The sequence below is a fragment of the Hemitrygon akajei genome, unplaced genomic scaffold, assembly GCF_048418815.1.
Source record: "Hemitrygon akajei unplaced genomic scaffold, sHemAka1.3 Scf000076, whole genome shotgun sequence".
NCBI classification, from domain to species: domain Eukaryota; kingdom Metazoa; phylum Chordata; class Chondrichthyes; order Myliobatiformes; family Dasyatidae; genus Hemitrygon; species Hemitrygon akajei.
Genome location: NW_027331962.1, coordinates 2888947 through 2909801, shown reverse-complemented (window position 1 = coordinate 2909801; position 20855 = coordinate 2888947). Strand labels below are relative to the sequence as shown.

The following is a 20855-nucleotide window of genomic DNA, read 5'->3' as shown; positions in this document are numbered from 1 at the left end:
AAATATCACTGTGATTATCTTCCACAAGCTAAAATCTCCCTCGGTCACTAACTGTCCAGTAGTCTGTGTCACACAAAGACCAGCAACGGGATTACACATGGTCCAGTCTGCTGGATCATACATTCTCCAGTTGCTTTGTCACACGAGGGGCTGGAGACTGGACAAGGGGACTGGAGTTGCTTTCTCCAGTCGCCTTGGTCACAGACTGACCATTCCCTTGAGACGCACGTCCTCCGGTCCCCTGGGTCGCAGGCTGACCATTCCCTTGCGCTCTATGCTGTCCTCTCCCCTGGTTGCCATCTTATCCCCTACCTGCTGATCTTCATGTAACAACTATGCATGTCATTGGCAAAGTCTTGGTTATAGAGCTTTGTGTGTAGTTGCAGTTGCTAATCTATAGGATGGAGGTGATGAGGCTGGAAAGTGTGAAGTGAAGAATGAACACTACGGTACTGGACTAGGGTGTTGTTTTTTGTGTTATATGGTTGGGCTGGGGCAGTTTGCCCTGGAGCTCAGGAGCTTGAAGGGAAACCTTACACAGACACATACAGTAATCAGGGGTGCAGATAGGGTAGATGGTCACAGTCTTTTTGCCCGGGTAAGGGAGTCTGAGACTCGAGGACAGAGATTTAAAAGGGACCAAAGGGGCATTTTTCCACATGGTTACTGATGGGTATAAATTACATGCATCCAGTGGAGGCCGCAAACACAAATAAAATTACAAAATTGAGACATGTGGGCAGGAAAAAGGGGAGAAGAAGTTTACTCGGGAAATTTGGGAAAACTGCAGGAAAATGGGACACTTAGATCAGCATGAATTATATGGGCCGAAGGACCCGTTTCCAGGCTGGAGCATCGTTTTTATTCCAGCTGGAATCTCAGATTTGAGCACAATCACATTGTCTACGGGTGACAGAGACATTTGGTCATTGGTTATGCCGGGTTTCCCAGCCAAGATGCTGGGAATTTAAATTCAGGTAGAAGATCATATCAAGAGAGAAACATTTAGAAACTCAGGTTCACCATTTCTCCACAGCCCAGACATTCACTGGGGTGTTAAAACTCCGAAGCAGATCACAAATGTATCTACAATGAGCTGCCTCCTGATCCTCAGCCATTCCCAGCACCGGCAATGATCTCCGCTCCGCTACAGAAAACAGATTTCGGTGACACCCCTCCTCCTTTGCGTAGCAGGCAAGAAAAACCAGGGGGGGGGGGGGGGGGAGTTGGTAGCTTTCCTTCCAAAATCCGAAATGCTGTGTTATCATAGAATCTCGGAAATCCCGGAAATGCTCCTATCATCTGGTTCTGAATTTTATAAATGAAAGTTGAGGATGTCTTACATATCAGGGCTTGTCTGGAGGTGAAATGGTCCCTGACCCTGAACATTTACATAAACCACAAGATCGCTGTCACATTCCTGTCTGTGTTTCACTCACGACCACATAATTCAGGAGCCCCTGCTCCTTTCACTCAGCTGAAGCTTTGTATGATGAGCGGAGTGATTCGACCATTACTGGTGTCAGGTCCCTGCGCTGGAATTGTTGGATTGATCAATTACTCAAGGCCGCTTTACCAGTGGGATAAATGACACTGCTTGATGAAACTTTTCTATGCCCTGTTAACACCTGTGCCAGTTTTTTCATCTGAACTATTGCGTACAAACGCGACAAAAGTTTAATTCAAAGATCCCTGTGATCATACCTTTGTCCATTCTGATTCTGACTGACGATTGTTGATTGTCGTCGTCTTGTTTACACTTTGGTCGCTCTGCAGGACAGCTCCACCTGCTGGTGAGGCTCTAAATTTCACAACAAGCAGACAGTGAGTCAGAGAGTACGACTACTTTGCAAATATGACAGTATTTCCATCCCCTGTAGCATTTGGCATGGGGACCAAACATTCCCTATTAGTAACCACTGCCACACCATATCTGTCCACTGATACCTGGCGCATCTACTGACAGAGTCACAGAGCAATAAAATCCAAATTCAGAGCGTTCAGCCCAACGAAACAATGCCAACCACAGTGCCCACTGAGATGGTCACAATTGCCTGTGATGGGGCCATCTCCCTTCTGGCCTCTTCACTCCATCTACACACCCCAACTGCTTTTTGAATTATGCAACTGCACCTGCCTCATCCACTTCCTCTGGCTGTTTCCTCCACATGATCCCCAACATCTGCATGAATCCGCTGCTGATCAGATTGGGTTTGCAATCTCTTTACCAGCCCCTGTCCATTTAGATCCCCTAGATGCTACGATAATCTTCTCTGCGAACAGCAACTACTAATGTTGTGCATTCTTCGAACTTACCAGTCAAGTAATCCTTGTGCAACCGCATCCAAATCATTGCTATAAAATAACGAATATCAAAGGTCCCAAATTGTAGCCTCACGGCACATCGCTAATTGCTCGCCTCCATTGCGAGGAGAAACCTTCAACCAGCACTCTTTGCTTGCTACCTTGAAGCTAATTTAGAATACACCCAATTTATTCACTCCGGACAGCATGGGACCTAATCATCGGGGCCAAGCTGTCATGTGACACCTTGTCAAAGGCTTTGCTGAAGTCCCATGCACAACATCCATGGGAACATAACTTTGAATTTCCACCTCTGCTTAATGTCACGTTCACAGGTTCTGACAATGTAATTAGCAGAAAAGTACTTGATGAGGCCAAGGTATGTCAATGTAAATTATGGGTTGCCGTGTGCTAGTTAGGACTGAATAAAATGCAGTGTTGGGATATTTAGCTTTATAAATGGTCTGTTCTCTGCAGAGGCCTACGCGACGATATATTCGAGGATAAGTATATCACTGCAGATTGCAATAGCCAATGGGATCAAGGGCATGTTGCTGCAGTTCATGGTAATTCCACATTTCTACAATCACTACAACACGACACATTTGGGGCTTCTTATAAAGGGATGACATTGTCAACGCATTTTAAGATGATTATAACGTAACAAGGAAACATCAGAACTAACCAAAAGCTTCTTCAGATGATGCAGGACCTTCAATTGAGCAAACGCTCAGAGAATGTGAATGACTTTAAAGAGCTGGGCTTCTGAAAGCACATTACCAGACCTGGAATGATTGCAAATGGGACTGACAGAGGCGTTCCACCTATTTCGTACCTTCCTTTGTACAGATATGTAATGTTTACAGGACCAGTGTTCGAGTGAATGAGACTCACCAAACTTTCTCCTGACTGAATCAATGAAAACTCTGAGTCAGAGGGTTCTCTTCAGTTGGTACTCTCAGTCCTCGGGCTGGTTCACTTGTCGCTGTTCCCTCGTTCTCATTCGTGGCTTCTTTCCAGCTGTGGGCTTTTCTTCCAATCAATCTCTCACCGCAGATCTAACTTTAACCAGGGAGATAATGAAGCACATTAACAATACAAAGGAGAAAAACATATTTCTGCTCAATTTTTTCAAAAGCGAATCTCACTGAAATCTAAACACTGAAGACAAATAAAAGAATCTCATGGAACAAATCTGTAATTGTCCCTCACAAGTCACAAATCCTGATACGGGATATGAAGGACTCATCATTCAGTCATGATAAGATATCAGAGCAGAATGAAGTGATTCAGTCCATCGAGTCTCCTCCATCATTCAATCATGGTTGATTTTTTTTCCGCCCCAATGCCATATTCCTGCGTCCTCTTATAAATTGCCGGAAACTCGGTACATCAGATTGGATCTGTGGAACAAGACACTGTGGAAGACCCAGTATCAGAACTGGGATTATCCAGGATGATGCGTGATATGCTGAACGCTTAATTGCGCAATTTGGCCCAGATCACATCCTTGCTCATACCTATAATGGGGCAGGTACTACACACAGTGTTCTGAAAAGGTAGTAGAAGTGATTTTCGGAGCATTAATAGTGATCTTTCGAGAAACGAAAACGAAAAGCTCTTAATTTATAGTAAATGGACCTTCTATGTATTCGCTGCTCAACGTTAGTTCTGTATTGTTAAGCACTTGAGCTTCATTGCCTCACAATACGCTCCCATGGACAAGTCGAAATTATTATTAATTTTTCTTGCGTTATTCATTACTATTTCATGGATAACAGAGAGGCTCCCGGTGAAACTGTTTTGTCCACTTTAATGACTTTTAACATCTCCTCTATAACAGGAAGCACGATAATGTACCATATTCAATCGTGATTAATATGCACAGCATGTAACGTGGTTCGGTCTCCAATGTTCCCTCTAATTACTATTTTTGCAGCTACATGGATCAACCATTGCTCTGAGCCGGAAATTTTCACACGGACTGAGAAAAGCACAACATCGTAGATGTGTCCTCTTTTGTAAAATGCAACTATGAATATTTAAGGATGAAGACAAACAAGAGAAAAAAAATTCTTTTGATTTTAATTACTAATTAAAGGATAGGATAAAAATGCAGTACAACAAAGAAAAACTTTCAGGTTTCATAAACGTTTATCCGACAGTGTTTAATTCCATCTGCGCTGCAACGAAGGCTCCGTTCGTGGGAGCATTTTGGTTCCGCAGACTCGCAGTTTAGAGGGAACAGTGACGGGTCTCTCTCTCCAGATTATCCCCACCTTATAACAGTGTTTTGTCCACTGCCTTGACAGCGACAGGCTGTTGTTACAAACATGCAAATCATCAACAATCATGCCCAGATCTCATCCGTGTTCATATTCGAGATGGGTGAGGGTTTGCCTAAATGGGAAATGCACTAAATGGACTCTTTGTTAGGTACAACTCTATACCAGCTCATTAATACGAATCTGTTAATCATCTGCTTGCAACTCAAAGCACAAACACATGCAGATATGGTCAACAGGTTCAGTTGTTATTCAGGCCAAACATCTGAAGAGGAAATAAATGTGATGTAAGTGACGTTGACCGTGGAGTGATGGCTGGTGCCAGACCGGGTGGTCTGAGTGTTACGGAAACTGATCAGCAGCTTGGATTCTCAAGTATAAATCTCTCGGTTTACTGAGAATGGTCCGGAATCAAATCAAAGGAAAATCCGGTGAACAGCGGTTCTAAAGGCCGCGTTAATGAGAGAGCTCAGTGAGATTGGGCAGACTGATTAAATCCGACAGGAAAGCGGCAAGAACTCCAATAACCACGCACTCCGACAGCGGAGTGCAAGAGAGCGTCACTGAGCGCCTAACATAGAATGTGGACGGGGTGCAGCCGCAGTAAACCCCGAGCATTCACTCAGTGTCACATCATTAGGTACAGGGGTACATAAAAACGTACCCCCTGAGTGTAGACTTCCATACTTTTATCAACTGTCAATGAGATTTATTACAGGAATTTTTATCCTAAATATCACTTCTAGATATATAAAGTCTTTGTTAAAAAAACACACAAACAGAATAAAACACACATATTCGTTAATCAGAATCAGAATCAGAATCAGACTTTAATCGCCAAGTACCTATGCACATACAAGGAATTTACATCCGGCAGATGTTGTCTCTCTGCTCATAACAATAATAATGATAAATATAAATGAAAATATAGATTATACATACAGGTAGTGCAATCCAAGTAATTGTTAGCCGACAGTTAACCGGCAGTTAACTGTTCAGCAAAGTGACCGCAGTAGGGAAAAAACTTCTCCAGTGACTATTAGTCTTAGTCTGGAGGGATCTGAAGCGCCTACCTTACGGAAGCAGATCAAACAGTCCGTGCGGAGGATGGGAGGAGTCCTTTATGATGTTCCCCGCCCTCTTCTTCAACCTGGAAGAGTACAGGTCCACAATAGAGGGCAGGGAGGCTCCAATAATGCGCTCGGCAGTCCTCACTGTGCGCTGTAGTCTGGTTCTATCCTGTTTGGTGGCGGCTCCAAACCACACAATGATGGAGGTGTACAGGACAGACTCAATGACTGCAGTGTAGAACTGCAGCAGCAATTCCTGAGGCAGACTGTATTTCCTCAAGAGCCGCAGGAAATACATCCGCTGCTGGGCCTTCTTCAGGATGGAGCTGATGTTCTGCTCCCACTTCAGATCCTGAGAGATGGTGGTTCCCAGGAACCTGAAGTTCTCCACGGTGGACACAGGGCTGCTGAGGACTGTGAGGGGAGACATAGCGGAGGGATGTCTCCTGAAATCCACTATCATCTCCTTTGTCTTGAGCGTGTTCAGCTCCAGATTGTTCCGACTGCACCAGAGCGCCAGTTGGTCCACCTGCTGTTGATATGCAGACTCATCACTATTCTGGATGAGTCCGATGACGGTAGTGGCGTCTGCAAACTTCAAAAGCTTCACATAGGGGTTGGAGGAGGTGCAGTCATTGGTGTAGAGGGAGAACAGCAGTGGAGAGAGGACACACCCCTGGGGGGCGCCGGTGTTGGTGATTCGAATATCCGAGGTGACCTGTCCCATCCTTACCTGCTGACTTCTGTTGGTCAGGAAGCTGTAAATCCAATCGCAGAGGTCAGGTGGCACAGTAAGGTGAGGCAATTTGGAGCAGAGGGTATGAGGGACGATGGTGTTAAACGCCGAACTGAAATCCACAAACAGCATCCGAGCATAGGTCTCAGGACGATCCAGATGTTGCAGGATATAGTGGAGTCACAGGTTGACTGCATCGTCTACTGACCTATTTGCCCAGTAGGCAAACTGCAGGGGATCCAGCAGGCTTCTGGTGAGGGTCTTCAGGTGGTTCAACACCAAACGTTCAAAGGATTTCATGACTACAGATGTCAGTGCGACAGGTCTGTAGTCGTTCAGTCCTGTGATGGTGGGTTTCTTGGGGACCGGGATGATGATAGAGCGCTTGAAGCAAGTCGGAACCTCACTCAGCTCCAGAGATCTGTTAAAGAGCTGAGTGAAGATGGGAGCCAGCTGATCAGCACAGGCTCGTAGACAGGAGGGGGAGACCCCATCTGGGCCTGGAGATTTTCGGGTCTTAAGTCGCTGGAACAGTCGACATACTTCTCCTTCGCTGATTCTAAGCTGTGATCCAGGGGGGCTGGGCAGAGATGGTGGGGAGGTGATTGCAGTGATTGGGGGATGAGTGCCAGTGAGTGATGGTCGAGGGAAGGCAGGAAGAGAGACCGAAGAGGGGGGAGGGACAGGTGTAAGATGGACCCTCTCAAATCTACAGTAAAAGGTATTAAGGTCGTCAGCCAAAGCTTTGTTAACCTCAGCAGGGGGGGGGGGAGGGCGTCTCCTGTAGCCAGTGACCTCCTACAGGCCTCTCCACACCGACAATGAGTCGTTAGCTGAGAAATTATTCCTCAACTATTCGGAGTAGAACCGCTTGGCCACTCTGATTTCTCTGGTCAGTGCATTTCTGGCCAGCCTGTACAGGGCCCTATTCCCACTCCTGTGGGCGTCCTCCTTAGCTTGGCGAAAATGTCTGAGTTTGGGGGTAAACCATGGCTTATTGTTGGCGAAGGTCCGGAAAGTTTTTGTGGGTACACATGCATCCTCACAAAAACTGATGTAGGATGTCACAGTATCTGTCAGTTCATGTATATTGGTGGCTGCAGCTTCAAAGACACCCCAGTCAGTGGTGTCAAAGCAGTCCTGAAGTTGCTGTTTCACCTCACTGGTCCATTTCTTCACTGTCCTCACCACAGGCTTAGCAGATTTAAGTCTCTGCCTATAGGCTGGGATGAGGTAGATCAGACAGTGGTCAGAGAGTCCTAAGGCTGCACGGGGAATAGAACGGTAAGCATTACTTAGGATAGTATAACAGTGGTCCAGAGTGTTACTGTCCCTGGTGGGGCAGTTAACATGTTGTCTGTATTTCGGGAGTTCGTAATTCAGTCTAGCTCTGTTGATCAACAGCGAATCTGTGTGTTCCCGTTCTAAACGCATAATATGATCAGCCAGCCGCCGAACGGCCTCGCTCACGTTGGCCTGAGGTGGAACATAAACACCAACAAGGATAAATGAGGAAAACTCTCGCGGAGAATAGAAAGGCTTACAGTTCAGAACGAGAAACTCCAGGTTCGTGTCGCAGTGTCTGTGAAGAACCTTAACGTCAGTGCACCAGCCTTCATGGATGTAAAAGCAGATTCCACCACCCCTTGATTTCCCCGATAACTCCGTGACGCGGTCCGCTCGCAGCAGCTGGAAGCCGGAGACGTGCAGACCTCCGTCCGGAACGGAATCACTGAGCCACGTTTCAGTGAAACAAAGAGCCGCAGAATTCGCAAAGTCTCTGCTGGTTCTGGTCAGAAGAAGCAGCTCGTCCATCTTATTAGGAAGAGAGCGAACGTTGGCGAGGTGTATCGCTGGGAGCGCGGAGCGGAATCCCCGCAGTCTCAGTTTAACAAGCACACTGGCTCTCTTCCCTCGTTTACGACTCTTCCATAATCGATACAGAACCGCTGCTCCACCGACCAAGATCTCAGAAAAACTATTCGGGTCAGAGTGGAAAGTTGGAAGGTAGTTGTTAATGATCTGCCTGGTGTTCAGGAGCTCATCCCTGCTGAATATGACTGGATCCGCTTGAACAAAAACAATAAAAAGACACAAAAACACACAAAAAGCCAGAGAGCTCGGCACCGAGGCCGCCATCTGCGGCGCCATTTTGAAACATCCACGCAAACATTTTGAATCCACGCAACCCCAAGGACAATATTGAACTGATAGAAACAATAGCATTACTAGGGCGACCAGTGGGCGTAATAAAGCACCATAGCATTTCCCCTATGACCCTGTCCTTACCTGGTGCTGGACTCCTGATTCTGTTTCCAGCGAATCCGAACATCTGAATTTTATGGCCCTAACAGAATGTGAACACACCCTGAGCAATGTTCAGTTGATAACACGCTCATAAACCTGAACTTCAGCCTATTCAGCATGTAACGCCACACCTTGTTCCACAACGCTTGTGTTAAACCACATGAAAGCTTAATTTGCATGAACAAGTCACTCTTACAAGTTGTCTGAACCAGAATTAATACTACAGTGCAAGCGGTGCAGTAATTTCCTCTCTCCAGAATACTTGATCTGCTCTGGAGAGGAATCGCAACCCGCATCCTGGTCCGGCTGGATGGCGTCGTCACTTCAATTTATTGTACAAGTTAGGGTCAGTTTATTGTCAGATTATAAACTCCAGCGACAGCTCAGGGCAAAGATCGCTGTGGGTTTATTGCACAGAGACAGCAGAAGGAAGGGCGCTCTCAACTCTGATGGAATATTATGTATTTGGAATAATGTTCTCTTTTGAACAGGAGACATTCCTTTTCTCCAGATTTTACTGTGACCCCTCTGCCTGGAGCAGACTTCAAGGACATCCTGTTTATAAAGAGCCATCTTTAACAGAGAGAGCAGCTGTCCCGAGATAACCATCTCCCAGAGATAACAACCGGTCAAAGTCAACAGCGAGATAAGGACGCCCTTCTCCTTCAGCTTATTGCTCACTGACGGGAAACAAGTTACCACATCAGAGTAGCAATCATATGGAATCGCTGTCACACTCGACAGCACTACCTATTAGAGGGGTTGGTTGAGGATGCAGTTGGATAGCCTACATTCCTTCTGATCTGAATTCTGGATCCCCGTGGAAATGTTACAATTGCAAATACGAAGGTCATCTTGGTAGGGATTGCCCACAACCCAGATGGGTTAGGAATGGTCAGGATGTAACAAATGCTCCATCACCCCTAGAAGGTCCATTGCATTACCCGCAATGTAATATCCAGGATGCAGATATGAAGGCATGATAGTATCCGGAGTTACCTAGTACGTACGTACACTATGATATTGTCAGGCCTCAGTGACGTTGGTGTGCACCATAAGGTGGGATGGTGTGAATTATCATCATATCCCGATGGCGAATTTGCCTGGCAACCCATTTACTTCACACATACATCCAACAGCATCGCATTTATTTTCCTCGTCAGAGAACGATGGGTACAAACATTAATTTCACTGAGTTTCTTCTCTGTCAGAGTGTGCTGCTGGTATGTTGAATTAGTAACAGGACATTCACCCCCTCAGTCCTGTTCTGTCATTCTCTGTGATCACTGGGGACTGCGATCTCAGTGACACATCCCTGCGACAGTCTGCAACACTTCACTCCCTTGCCTGTCAAGAATCTCTCTGCTGCGGAATTAAACTCACTGAAAATAATCACTGCTTCTCGTTTTCTTTGAGGAAGAGCATTCTAAACACACACAAGTTCCACCACATAGAGTGTGGAATTAGTAACAGGACATTCGCCCCGTCAGTCCTGTTCCGCCATTGTCTATGATCACAGGGGACTGTGATCTCAGTGACACATCCCTGCGACACTCTGCAAAACTTCACTCCCTTGCCTGTCCAGAATCTGTGCATTGCGGAATTTAAAACATTGAAAACACCAAACTCTGCTTCTCATTTCTTTGAAAGCAGTTCCATCTCATAAAAATAACCTCATCTATCTTCACCTGTTTCAGCTTCCCCTGGAACAGCAACTGATAGTATTGATACGGTAGAAAAACTAGAAATACTTGCTTATTGAAACACCATAACACAGCCCAGTACAGTCCCTGTTCTTACCTGGTGCTGGACTCCTGAGTCTGGTTTCAGTGAATCCGAGTGTCTGAATTTTATGTCTCTAACAGTAAGTGAACACACCCTGAGCAATGTTCAGTTGATAACACGCTCATAAACCAGAACTTCAGTCTGTTTAGCATGTAACGCCGCAGCTTGTTCCACAACGCTTGTGTTAAACCACACAAAGACTCACCTTGCTTGAATGAGTCTTTCTAACTTGTGGTCCGAACTAGAATTAATACTTCAGTGCGCGACATTTTACCACCTCCAGAGAGGAATCATAACCCGCATCCTGGTTCCGTTCGGTTGGTGCCGTCGCTTTGAGTTATTGGTCACCTTGGGACCAGTTTATTGTCAGATTATAAACTCCAGCGACAGCTCAGGGCAAAGATCGCTGTGGGTTTATTGCACAGAGTGAGCAGAAGCAAGGGCGCTCTCCACTCTGATGAAATATTATGCATTTGGAATAATGTTCTCTTTTGATCAGCGGACATTCCCTTTCTCCAGATTTAATTGTGCCCCCTTAGCCTGGGCTTGCACTGATTTTAAGTTGGCCCATTTAAAAGCCATCTTTAACAGTTGTCCGCAGTTGTAAACTTCGGGTAATGGGCAATGGGGAGCGGCTGTGGCGAGATTGCTATCTCCCAGAGATAACAACCGGTCAAAGTCGACAGCAAGATATGGATGCCCTTCTCCTTCAGTGTATTTTTCACTTACTGGAAGCAAATTGCAGGATCACAGCGCCATCATTTGCATTTTAGACCATTTCCCGCTGGTGAATTTGCTTGATATCGCATTTACTTTGCACGTACATGAATCGTTTTCAATCAGTGAGCGATGGAAAAACTCGAAACATTAAATTCACGGGTTCTCTTATTTGTCGGAGGTTCTTGCTGGCATATTCAATTAGTAGCAGGATATTCGGCTATTTTTATTTGAAGAAAGAACAAGCAGAGTTTTGAAATCAATGGCTTGTGGTGCCATCATCTTTAATTCAGCGTGTTCGGAGCGGTGGATCACACAGCACGGGAACAGCCTTTGGTGAGTCGTACCTGTTCTGACCATCCACTCACTGTCCACATTGGTCCCATTTATCAGCACTTGGTTCATAGCCGACTGTCTATCGGCAGTTTCAATTTTCATCAGGATTATTCCCTAGATCACGTGTTGAATGACGGATCAATATGAGGTACTAGCCAGTTCTCCCGGAGTTTGCTTGTGGCTAGGCTGGTCACAAGTATATTGGTCAAGGCCCCAGCAATCTCTTCACTCGCCTCTCTCTGTAACGTGGGGTATATCCCAACAGGGCCTGGAGACTTATACTCCTTAATGCATTCTAAGAGACCCAACACTGTCTCCTCCCTTACTTCAAAATGCCTGTGTATACTTGTACTCTCCGCACTGGTCTCCCTATCTTCCTTGTCTTTCTCCTTGGTAAATATTGATGTAAGTTACTCATTAAGGACCTCACACACATTCTCGAGGGCTCTGTTTGATTCGACCTTCCTGACCGTTACATACTTTTCCTTTTCCTGCTTGACTAAATTCATCACTTCTCACGATATTTAAGGTTCTCTGACGCTGCCAATCTTGTCACTCCGTCATACTGGAATATACCCGTCCTATACTCCGTGCAGTAAACACCCTCCACATGTCAGATGTGGACGCCAGTGTTACGAAGGATGAACAGCTCTGATGGGCAGAAGGGTGCAGAGTTGTCCATGCCCCCCCCCCACTTTGGAGAATCACAAACCGTTACTGTTGCTATGCTGCTAATGAGAGAGAGAGATGTAAGAGAAAGCATGCTGGAATTGGAACATCTGCTGCAGATAAGAGAGAGATAAAGCAGGGGAGTGAGACTTGTTGATCCACCATATTGTGACTTCTGAAAGACTTATGGCTTCTGAGAAGGTTGTTTACCTTGTACCATTCTGTTCATTAAAATTCCTCAGTGGACAGCCGGAGTGGGCTGGTTCGATGGACACAGCCATTCAAAATTGATGGACAACTGAGACACTGTGAGTAGGGATAAAAGTGAGGTCTGGGGAGACACCCTTCAGACACACCAGGAGACACACTATTGAGCACTGCTTGAGTGTTGGAATCCACGTGTATGTGTCGGGCATCGGAGTCCGAACAAAGGGATCGATCAGTTTCACTCACGGTGTTATAGCAGGGCCGGTGGGGGATTATGTGTGTGTCCACTCATGCCAGAGTGACGAGTCCACCACAGAAGAACGGTCTAGCTGAAGGACAGAGGGGTCATACTTGAATGGCCATAACACATCGACGGATCAAGAACGTAAAGGAAGGTTTGCCTGCCTGTAGCTGTTACATCTTGCTCTCTCTCTCGCTCTCTCTCTCTCTCTCTCCCTCCAACAATTACAACAGAACGACCAACATCTACCTCAGCACGTATGAACTGAACGGAACTTTATATTCACATATGACAATTCAATTTCCACTGGACATTGATAGAGCTTGTTTATTATTGATTATTATTATACCCACACTTTTAGGTTTAGTATTGCTAACGTGTATTATATATATATTTCGATTATTGATATTGATTTGTGTATTTTACTAATAAACACTGTTTGAAAATGGTACCACCAGACTCCAACGGATACTTCTTTTTCTGCTGGTTAGACACCCAGTTACGGGGTACGTAAAAAATTGGGGGCTCGTCCGGGATTTGATTTCAAAATTTGGGGGTCCAGTGAATTGGGCTATTAGTCCATTATCTGATCTGGTTGCGTGGGTAATCAGACTGGAACCAGCAGAGATGGAAATAGACAAATTTATAAAGAACCCGACTTTGGGGGCATTGGAGAATGCCAGGAAGGTGGGATTTGTGAGTGTTGCGAGACGATTAAATCTCTCGGCGCTGAAATCGGCGATGAGAAATTGGGAGATACAGAGGGCCATAGCCCAGCATTATATATCCAAGGCTGTGTTCGCGCTTGATGCATTGAACCTGTTCCCTGAGAAGAAACCAGTTGATGGGGCGGCTCAGTTAGAGATGGAGAAAATAAGGTTGTAGATGGAGAAGAGGAAGATGGAGTATGAGATCCTGCTAAAGGAGTTGGAGGCGAAAAGGGAGAAAGAAAGAGCTGAGTTGGTTGAGAAGGAGAAGAGGCAGCATGAACTTCAGATGAGGCAGCTGGAAGCAGAGGAGGAAGAAAGGAAGCTGAAAGGAGGATGGAGGAGGAAGAGAAACAACGGTAGTTCGAGAGGGAGAGATGGCAACATGTGGGTAGCGGGGCAGACCGAGCGGAGAAGTTTAATGTTAGTAGGGAGTTTAGGTTAGTACCTCCATTCGAGGAGACGGACGTTGATAGTTACTTCTTGCATTTTGAAATGGTGGCCGTGAATCAGAAGTGGCCCAGAGATCAGTGGGTGGCGTTGTTACAAAGTGTATTAAAAGGAAAGGCTCAACGGGCATATGCGGCATTGTCCATGGAAGAGTCTGAGGATTATGAGGTAGTAAAACAGGGTATCCTTCGGGCCTACGAGTTGGTACCTGAAGCGTATACACAAAAGTTCAGAGATTTAAATAAACTGTGAAATCTGACGTATGCAGAGTTTGCCTATGAGAAGGGTGTGCTCTTGGATCGCTGGTGCGCTGCAGAAAATGTGGAGGAGGATTTCTATCGTTTAAGAGAGTTAATTCTGATTGAAGAATTTAAAGGTTGTGTTTCGGATAATATCCGGACGTATCTGAACGAGAAGACGAATAAATCTATATCGGATTCGCAGATGAATATGCCCTAACCCACAAGACAAAGTTTCCCCCACATAAGAGTTACCAGAAAGGCAGTAGGGACGGTAGGGAAAGTCCACCGGCTAAGGTAGAGAATAAGCCGGGAGCTAGTGGTAAAGGTAAGGAGGAGGACAAGCAGGCTGGCAGGAAGGTTCCTAGCTTGACCTGTTATAATTGTGGAAAGGCTGGTCATATTGCATCTAAGTGCTTTGCTCCGAAGAAGGAGACATTGAGTCGATCAGCAGATCGATGAGGGAGGTCAAGGTGGATAGAGTACGAGAGGGCCGTCAGAAATTTATTTCGGAAGGGACGGTGTCTGTGAAAGAAGGAGAAACCACAGTTCCAGTGAGAATCTGGAGGGATACTGGGGCTGACCAGTCAGTGATCCTAAGTAAGGTGCTAGATTTCGGTCCTGAAACTGGAGAGGTGGTATTAAGAGCCATGGGAAAAGGGACAGATTTAGCAGGTGGTGACATGTGTTCAACAGTGAAGCTGACAAGCAAGCCTGTGAGTGCTGAGGACCCGCCCCTAGATTCTAAGATCTATCCCGCATGCGCAATCACTGGCAGCATGTCGGGAAAGGCGGCTGAGAAAGAAGACAGTTTAAATGAGTCCACTGTTGATTAGGCTGAGACGTTTTTACCGACCCTATACCTAGAGGGGTTAGGGTATGGTAAAGCGGAGAATAGGGAGGTGAAAGAAGATAAAGGAGAGGAGGTAGATTTACCCTTAGCCAAGAGGGAATTTATAGAGGCACAGAGTAAGGATGAGAAACAGATGAGGCAGTTAGAAGGTCCAGGGTTGGACACGGATGATCTGTCTGGCTTGACAGAACTGTTTGAAGAATTTGAAAAATTTTAATGTTTTCCCGATAATGATTTAAGGGCAGTCCTAGATGAAAAGGATGCCATTACCTTGAAGGAGTCTGCTGGGTTAGCGGATGAAGTTGTTTTAACCCGCAGTGTTGAGTTTACTGCGGATGGGAGTTGCCCAGAGAGTAACTGGGAGGATCAGGGGAACTTAGGATTTGAAAAGGGGACTGGTATTGGAAGCCTAGAAGAGGCAGATGTCCCACTTGCTTGTGTTCAGGTTGTTGAAGTACCTGTGGAGTCACAGGATACTGAACCTGGTGTTGAAGCTCAGAAAAAGTCTGAGATATCTGATTTAGTTGAAAAGGAATGCAGTCCTATTGGGTCAGATGGACTTGGTTTAGTGAAGAAAGGGTTAACCTTGGTACCAGTGGGAAGTGAGAATTCTCAGTTGTTTGTATTAAAAGGTGTGTTAAAAGTTAGTGAGGAGATGAAAGCTGGTGATGTGAATATTATTGAAGGAGAAGGGAAAGGTGTTGTTCCTAAATTGAATAAAGAAAATTTAAAGTCTGGATTTGTTTTAGAAGCAGTAACCAGGCTGAAGGAACAATGGCTTGTTAACAAGGTGCCTGTGAATCAATTACAGTTTGTTTTGGAATTTTAAGGTAAACAACTGCCTGATGTTATTCAAGGAGGTGATTTGGTGAGACAGAACCAAAAGTATTGTTTTGACAAAGAGGGATGTTAATCTGAAAACTAATAGAATGAAGGATCCTGAAGATAGAATTAATGACTTGTTCAAAAATAAAGAATTGTGTGGAAGTTCAGAGAAAGGGCTAAGTTTGGAAAACATTGGTGATAAGATAACTCCCATGAAAGGAGTATGTGAAGGCCTATTCCACACTGGTGAGCAAGCTAACCATGTGAGAGTTAAGTGGAAAGGGGCAAAGGTTGACCAGGTGCCATGTTGAATGGCAGGATCTGGTTTTGAGGGAATTTGACAAAGCATGTGAATAATCAAGACAACACCATGGAAGATTGACTGTTGGGTTTGAAAGTAAAATGGAGATTGGTATTTGCACAAACTTCTGTAATGTACCACAGTATAGTTACACATGCATTGGTTCACATTTTGTAGTGTGCACTTGGGCTAGGATCACAGCCCTTTGGTATTTTGTTTTTGCTGACGAAAAGAAAGGAGGTGGGCGGTTGTTGAATTGGAGTCTGATGCTACAGGAATTTGATGTTGAGATACAACATATTAAAGTTGATGCTAAGTTGAATGTATAATTGTATTACCTTTGTAGTTAAGAACACTTCTGTATTTTTGTTAAACTCTGGAATCCTGTAAGACGCTGTATTAGTTAATTTTCAGGTTAGTGAACATTCACAGAATGATGGGGGTGTTACGAAGGATGAACAGCTCTGATGGGCAGAAGGGTGCAGAGTTGCCCATGTCCCCCCCACCTTTGGAGAATCAGGAACAGTTACTGTTGCTATGTTGCTAATGAGAGAGAAAGATGTAAGAGAAAACATGCTGGAATTGGAACATCTGCTGCAGATAAGAGAGAAATAAAGCAGGGAAGTGAGTCTTGTTGATCCACCATATTATGACTTCTGAAAGACTTAAGGCTTCTGAGAGGGTTGTTTATCTTGTACCGTTCTGTTCATTAAAATTCCTCAGTGGACAGCTGGAGTGGGCTGGTTTGATGGACACAGCCATTCAAAATTGATGGAACAACTGAGACCCCGTGAGCAGGGATAAAAGTGAGGTCTGGGGAGACACCCTTCAGACACACTAGGAGACACACTATTGAGCACTGCTTGAGTGTTGGAACCCACCTTAAGGTGTGGAGCATCGGAGACCTAACAAAGGGATCGGTCAGTTTAACTCACAGTGTTATAGCAGGGCGGTGCGGGCTTGTGTGCGAGACCACTCATGCCAGGCTGACGAGTCCACCACAGAAGAACGGTCTAGCTGAAGGACAGAGGGGTCATACCTGGATGGCCACAACACATCGACAGAACAAGAAATTAAAGGAAGGTTTGCCTGCCTGTAGCTGTTACATCCTGCTCGCTCACTCCCTCGCTCTCTCTCTCTCCCTCTCTCTCTCTCTCTCTCTCTCTCTCTCTCTCTCTCTCTCTCTCTCTCTCTCTCTCTCTCTCTCTCTCTCTCTCTCTCTCTCTCTCTCTCTCTCTCTCTCTCCAACAATTACAACACAACGACTAACGTCTACCTCAGCACTTATGAACTGAACTGAACTTCATATTCACAAATGACAATTCATTATCCACTAGACATTGATAGAGCTTGTTTATTAATGATTATTATTATACCCACACTTCTAGGCTTAGTATTGCTAACGTGTATTATCTATATATTTGCATTATTGATATTGATTCGTGTATTTTACTAATAAAAACTGTTTGAAAATAGTACCACCAGACTCCAACGGATACTTCTTTCTCTGCTGGTTTGATACCTCGTTACGGGGTACGTAACAAACTGGGGGCTCGTCCGGGATTTGTGTATTTTATTAGGGGTTTAGTGAATTGGGCTATAAGTCCATTATCTGATCTGGTTGCGTGGGCAACCAGACGGGAACCAGCAGAGATGGAAATAGACAAATTTACCTGACGTTGGGGGCATTGGAGAATGCGAGGAAGGTGGGTTTGGTGAGTGTTGCGAGACGATTAAATCTCTTGGCGGTGAAATCGTCGATGAGAAAGTTGGAGATACAGAGGGCCATAGCCCAGCATTATATATCCAAGTCTGTGTTCGCGCTTGATGCATTGAACCTGTTCCCTGAGAAGAAACCAGTTGATGGGGCGTCTCAGTTAGAGATGGAAAAAATAAGGTTGGAGATGGAGAAGAGGAAAATGGAGTATGAGATCCTGCTAAAGCAGTTGGAGGCGAAAAGGAAGAACGAAAGAGCTGAGTTGGTTGAGAAGGAGAAGCAGAGGCAGCATGAACTTCAGATGAGGCAGCTAGAAGCAGAGGAGGAAGAAAGGAAAGCTGAAAGGAGGAAAGAGGAAGCTGAAAGGCGGATGGAGGAGGAAGAGAAACAACGGCAGTTCGAGAGGGAGAGATGGCAACATGTGTGTAGCGGGGCAGACCGAGTGGAGAAGTTTAATGTTAGTAGGGAGTTTAGGTTAGTACCTCCGTTCGAGGAGACGGACGTTGATAGTTACTTCTTGCATTTTGAAAAGGTGGCCGTGAAGCAGAAGTGGCCCAGAGATCAGTGGGTGGCGTTGTTGCAAAGTGTATTAAAAGGAAAGGCTCAACGGGCATATGCGGCATTGTCCATGGAAGAGTCTGAGGATTATGAGGAAGTGAAACAGGCTATCCTTCGGGCTTACGAGTTAGCACCTGAAGCGTATAGACAAAAGTTCAGAGATTTAAAGAAACTGTGGAATCAGACGTATACAGAGTTTGTCTATGAGAAGGGTGTGCTGTTGGATCGCTGGTGCGCTGCAGAAAGGGTGGAAGAGGATTTCTATCGTTTAAGAGATTTAATTCTGATTGAAGAATTTAAAGGTTGTGTTTCGCATAATATCCGGACGAATCTGAACGAGAAGTCGAATAAGTCTATAACTAGCAGATGAACATGCCCTATCGCACAAGACAAAGTTTCCCCCAAATAAGAGTTTCCAGAAAGGCAGTAGAGACGGTAGAGAAAGTCCACCGGCTAAGGTAGAGAATAAGCTGTGAGCTAGTGGTAAAGGTAAGGAGGAGGACAAGCAAGCTGGCAGGAAGGTTCCTGGCTGGACCTGTTATAATTGTGGAAAGGTTGATCATATCGCATCTAAGTGCTTTGCTCCGAAGAAGGAGACAGGAAAAGGGAAACCAGCAATCCCGACAGGTTGCATTGAGTCGATCAGCAGATCAACGAGGAAGGCAAAGGTAGATAGACTACGAGAGGGCCGTCAGAAATTTATTTCGGAGGGGACAGTGTCTGTGGAAGAAGCAGAAACCCCAGTTCCAGTGAGAATCTGGAGGGATACTGGAGATGACCAGTCATTGATCCTAAATAAGGTGCTAGGTTTCGGTCCTGAAACTGGAGAGGTGGTATTAAGAGGCATAGGAAAAGGGACAGAAGCTGTACCTTTGCACAGGATCATTTTAAAATGTGACCTGGCATCTGGACCTTTTGAAGTAGGGGTGCAGTCAGAATTACCGAGAGACGGCGTGGACGTCCTTCTTGGTAATGATTTAGCAGGTGGTGACGTGTGTTCAGCCGTGAAGCTGAGAAGTAAGCCTGTAAGTGTTGAGGACCCGCCCCTAGATTCTAAGATCTATCCCGCATGCGCAATCACTCGCAGCATGTCGGGAAAGGCGGCTGAGAAAGAAGACAGTTTAAATGAGTCCACTGTTGATTTGACTGAGACGTTTTTACCGACCCTGTATCTACAGGGGTTAGGGGATGGTGAAGCGGAGAACAGGGAGGTGAAAGAAGGTAAAGGAGAGGAGGTAGATTTACCCTTAGCCAAGAGGGAATTTATAGAGGCACAGAGTAAGGATGAGAAACAGATGAGGCAGTTAGAAGGTCCAGGGTTGGACACGGATGATCTGTCTGGCTTGACAGAACTGTTTGAAGAAGTTGAAAAATTTAAATGTGTTCCCGATAATGAGATAAGGGCAGTCCTAGATGAAAAGGATGCCATTACTTTGAAGGAGTCTGCTGGGTTAGCAGATGAAGTTGCTTTAACCCGCAGGGTTGAGTTTACTCCCGATGGGAGTTGCCCAGAAAGTAACTGGGAGGATCAGGGGAACTTAGAATTTGAAAAGGGGACTGGTATTGGAAGCCTAGAAGAGGCAGATGTCCCGTTTGCTTGTCTTCAGGTTGTTGAAGTACCTGTGGAGTCACAGGATACTGAACCTAGAGTTGAAGCTCAGAAAAAGTCTGAGGTGTCTGATTTAGTTGAAAAGGAATGCACTCCTTTTGGATAAGATGGACTTGGTTTACTGAAGAAAGGATTAACGTTGGTACGAGTGGAAAGTGAGAATTCTCTGTTGTTTGTATTAGAAGGTGTGTTAAAAGTTAGTGAGGAGATGAAAGCTGGTGATGTGAATATTATTGAAGGAGAAGGGAAAGGTGTTGTTCCTAAATTGAATAAAGAAAATTTAATGTCTGGATTGGTTTTAGAAGCAGTAACCAGGCTGAAGGAAAAATCGCTTGTTAACAAGGTGCCTGTGAATCAATTACAGTTTGTTTTGGAATTTGAAGGTAAACAACTCGCTGATGTTATTCAAGGATGTGATTTGGAGAGCCAGAACCAAAAGTGCTGTTTTGACAAAGAGGGATCACTTGCAGATGTTCAACTAAAAACTAATAGAATGAAGGGTCCTGAAGATAGAATTAATGACTTGCTTAAAAATAAAGAAGTGTGTGGAAGTTCAGAGAATGGGCTAAATTTGGAAAACATTGGTGATAAGATAAATCCTATGAAAGGAGTATGTGAAGGCCTATTCCACACTGGTGAGCAAGCTAACCATGTGAGAGTTAAGTGGAAAAGGGGTAAAGGATGGCCATGTCTCTGGACCTGATGAAATTTCAGTGGAAATGATACAAGCCCCAGAAGATCTGGGCATGGATATTCATTTTGAAGAGTTTAATGGCATATATGAGTCTGGTGTATTGCCTGATGATCTCTTGAAATCAGTATTTATAATTCTGCCTAAAATTCCTGGAACTATTGACTGCGAAAATTATAGAACAATCAGTCTTATGAGTCACATAATAAAGATTTTTTTGATAATTGTTCTGAGTCGAATTAAAAACA

General features: G+C 45.1%; 1 protein-coding gene across 1 annotated transcript in view; it reads right to left on the bottom strand.

Annotated features, from left to right (window-relative positions):
• Positions 1-300, bottom strand: part of LOC140722386 (NACHT, LRR and PYD domains-containing protein 3-like) — a 120076-nt gene extending 119776 nt beyond the window's left edge. The window contains exon 1 of the mRNA XM_073037138.1: positions 211-300. Within this exon, the coding sequence (XP_072893239.1) occupies positions 211-300 (90 nt within the window). The remainder of the gene's footprint in view (positions 1-210) is intronic.
• Between the last annotated feature and the right edge of the window lie 20555 nt (positions 301-20855).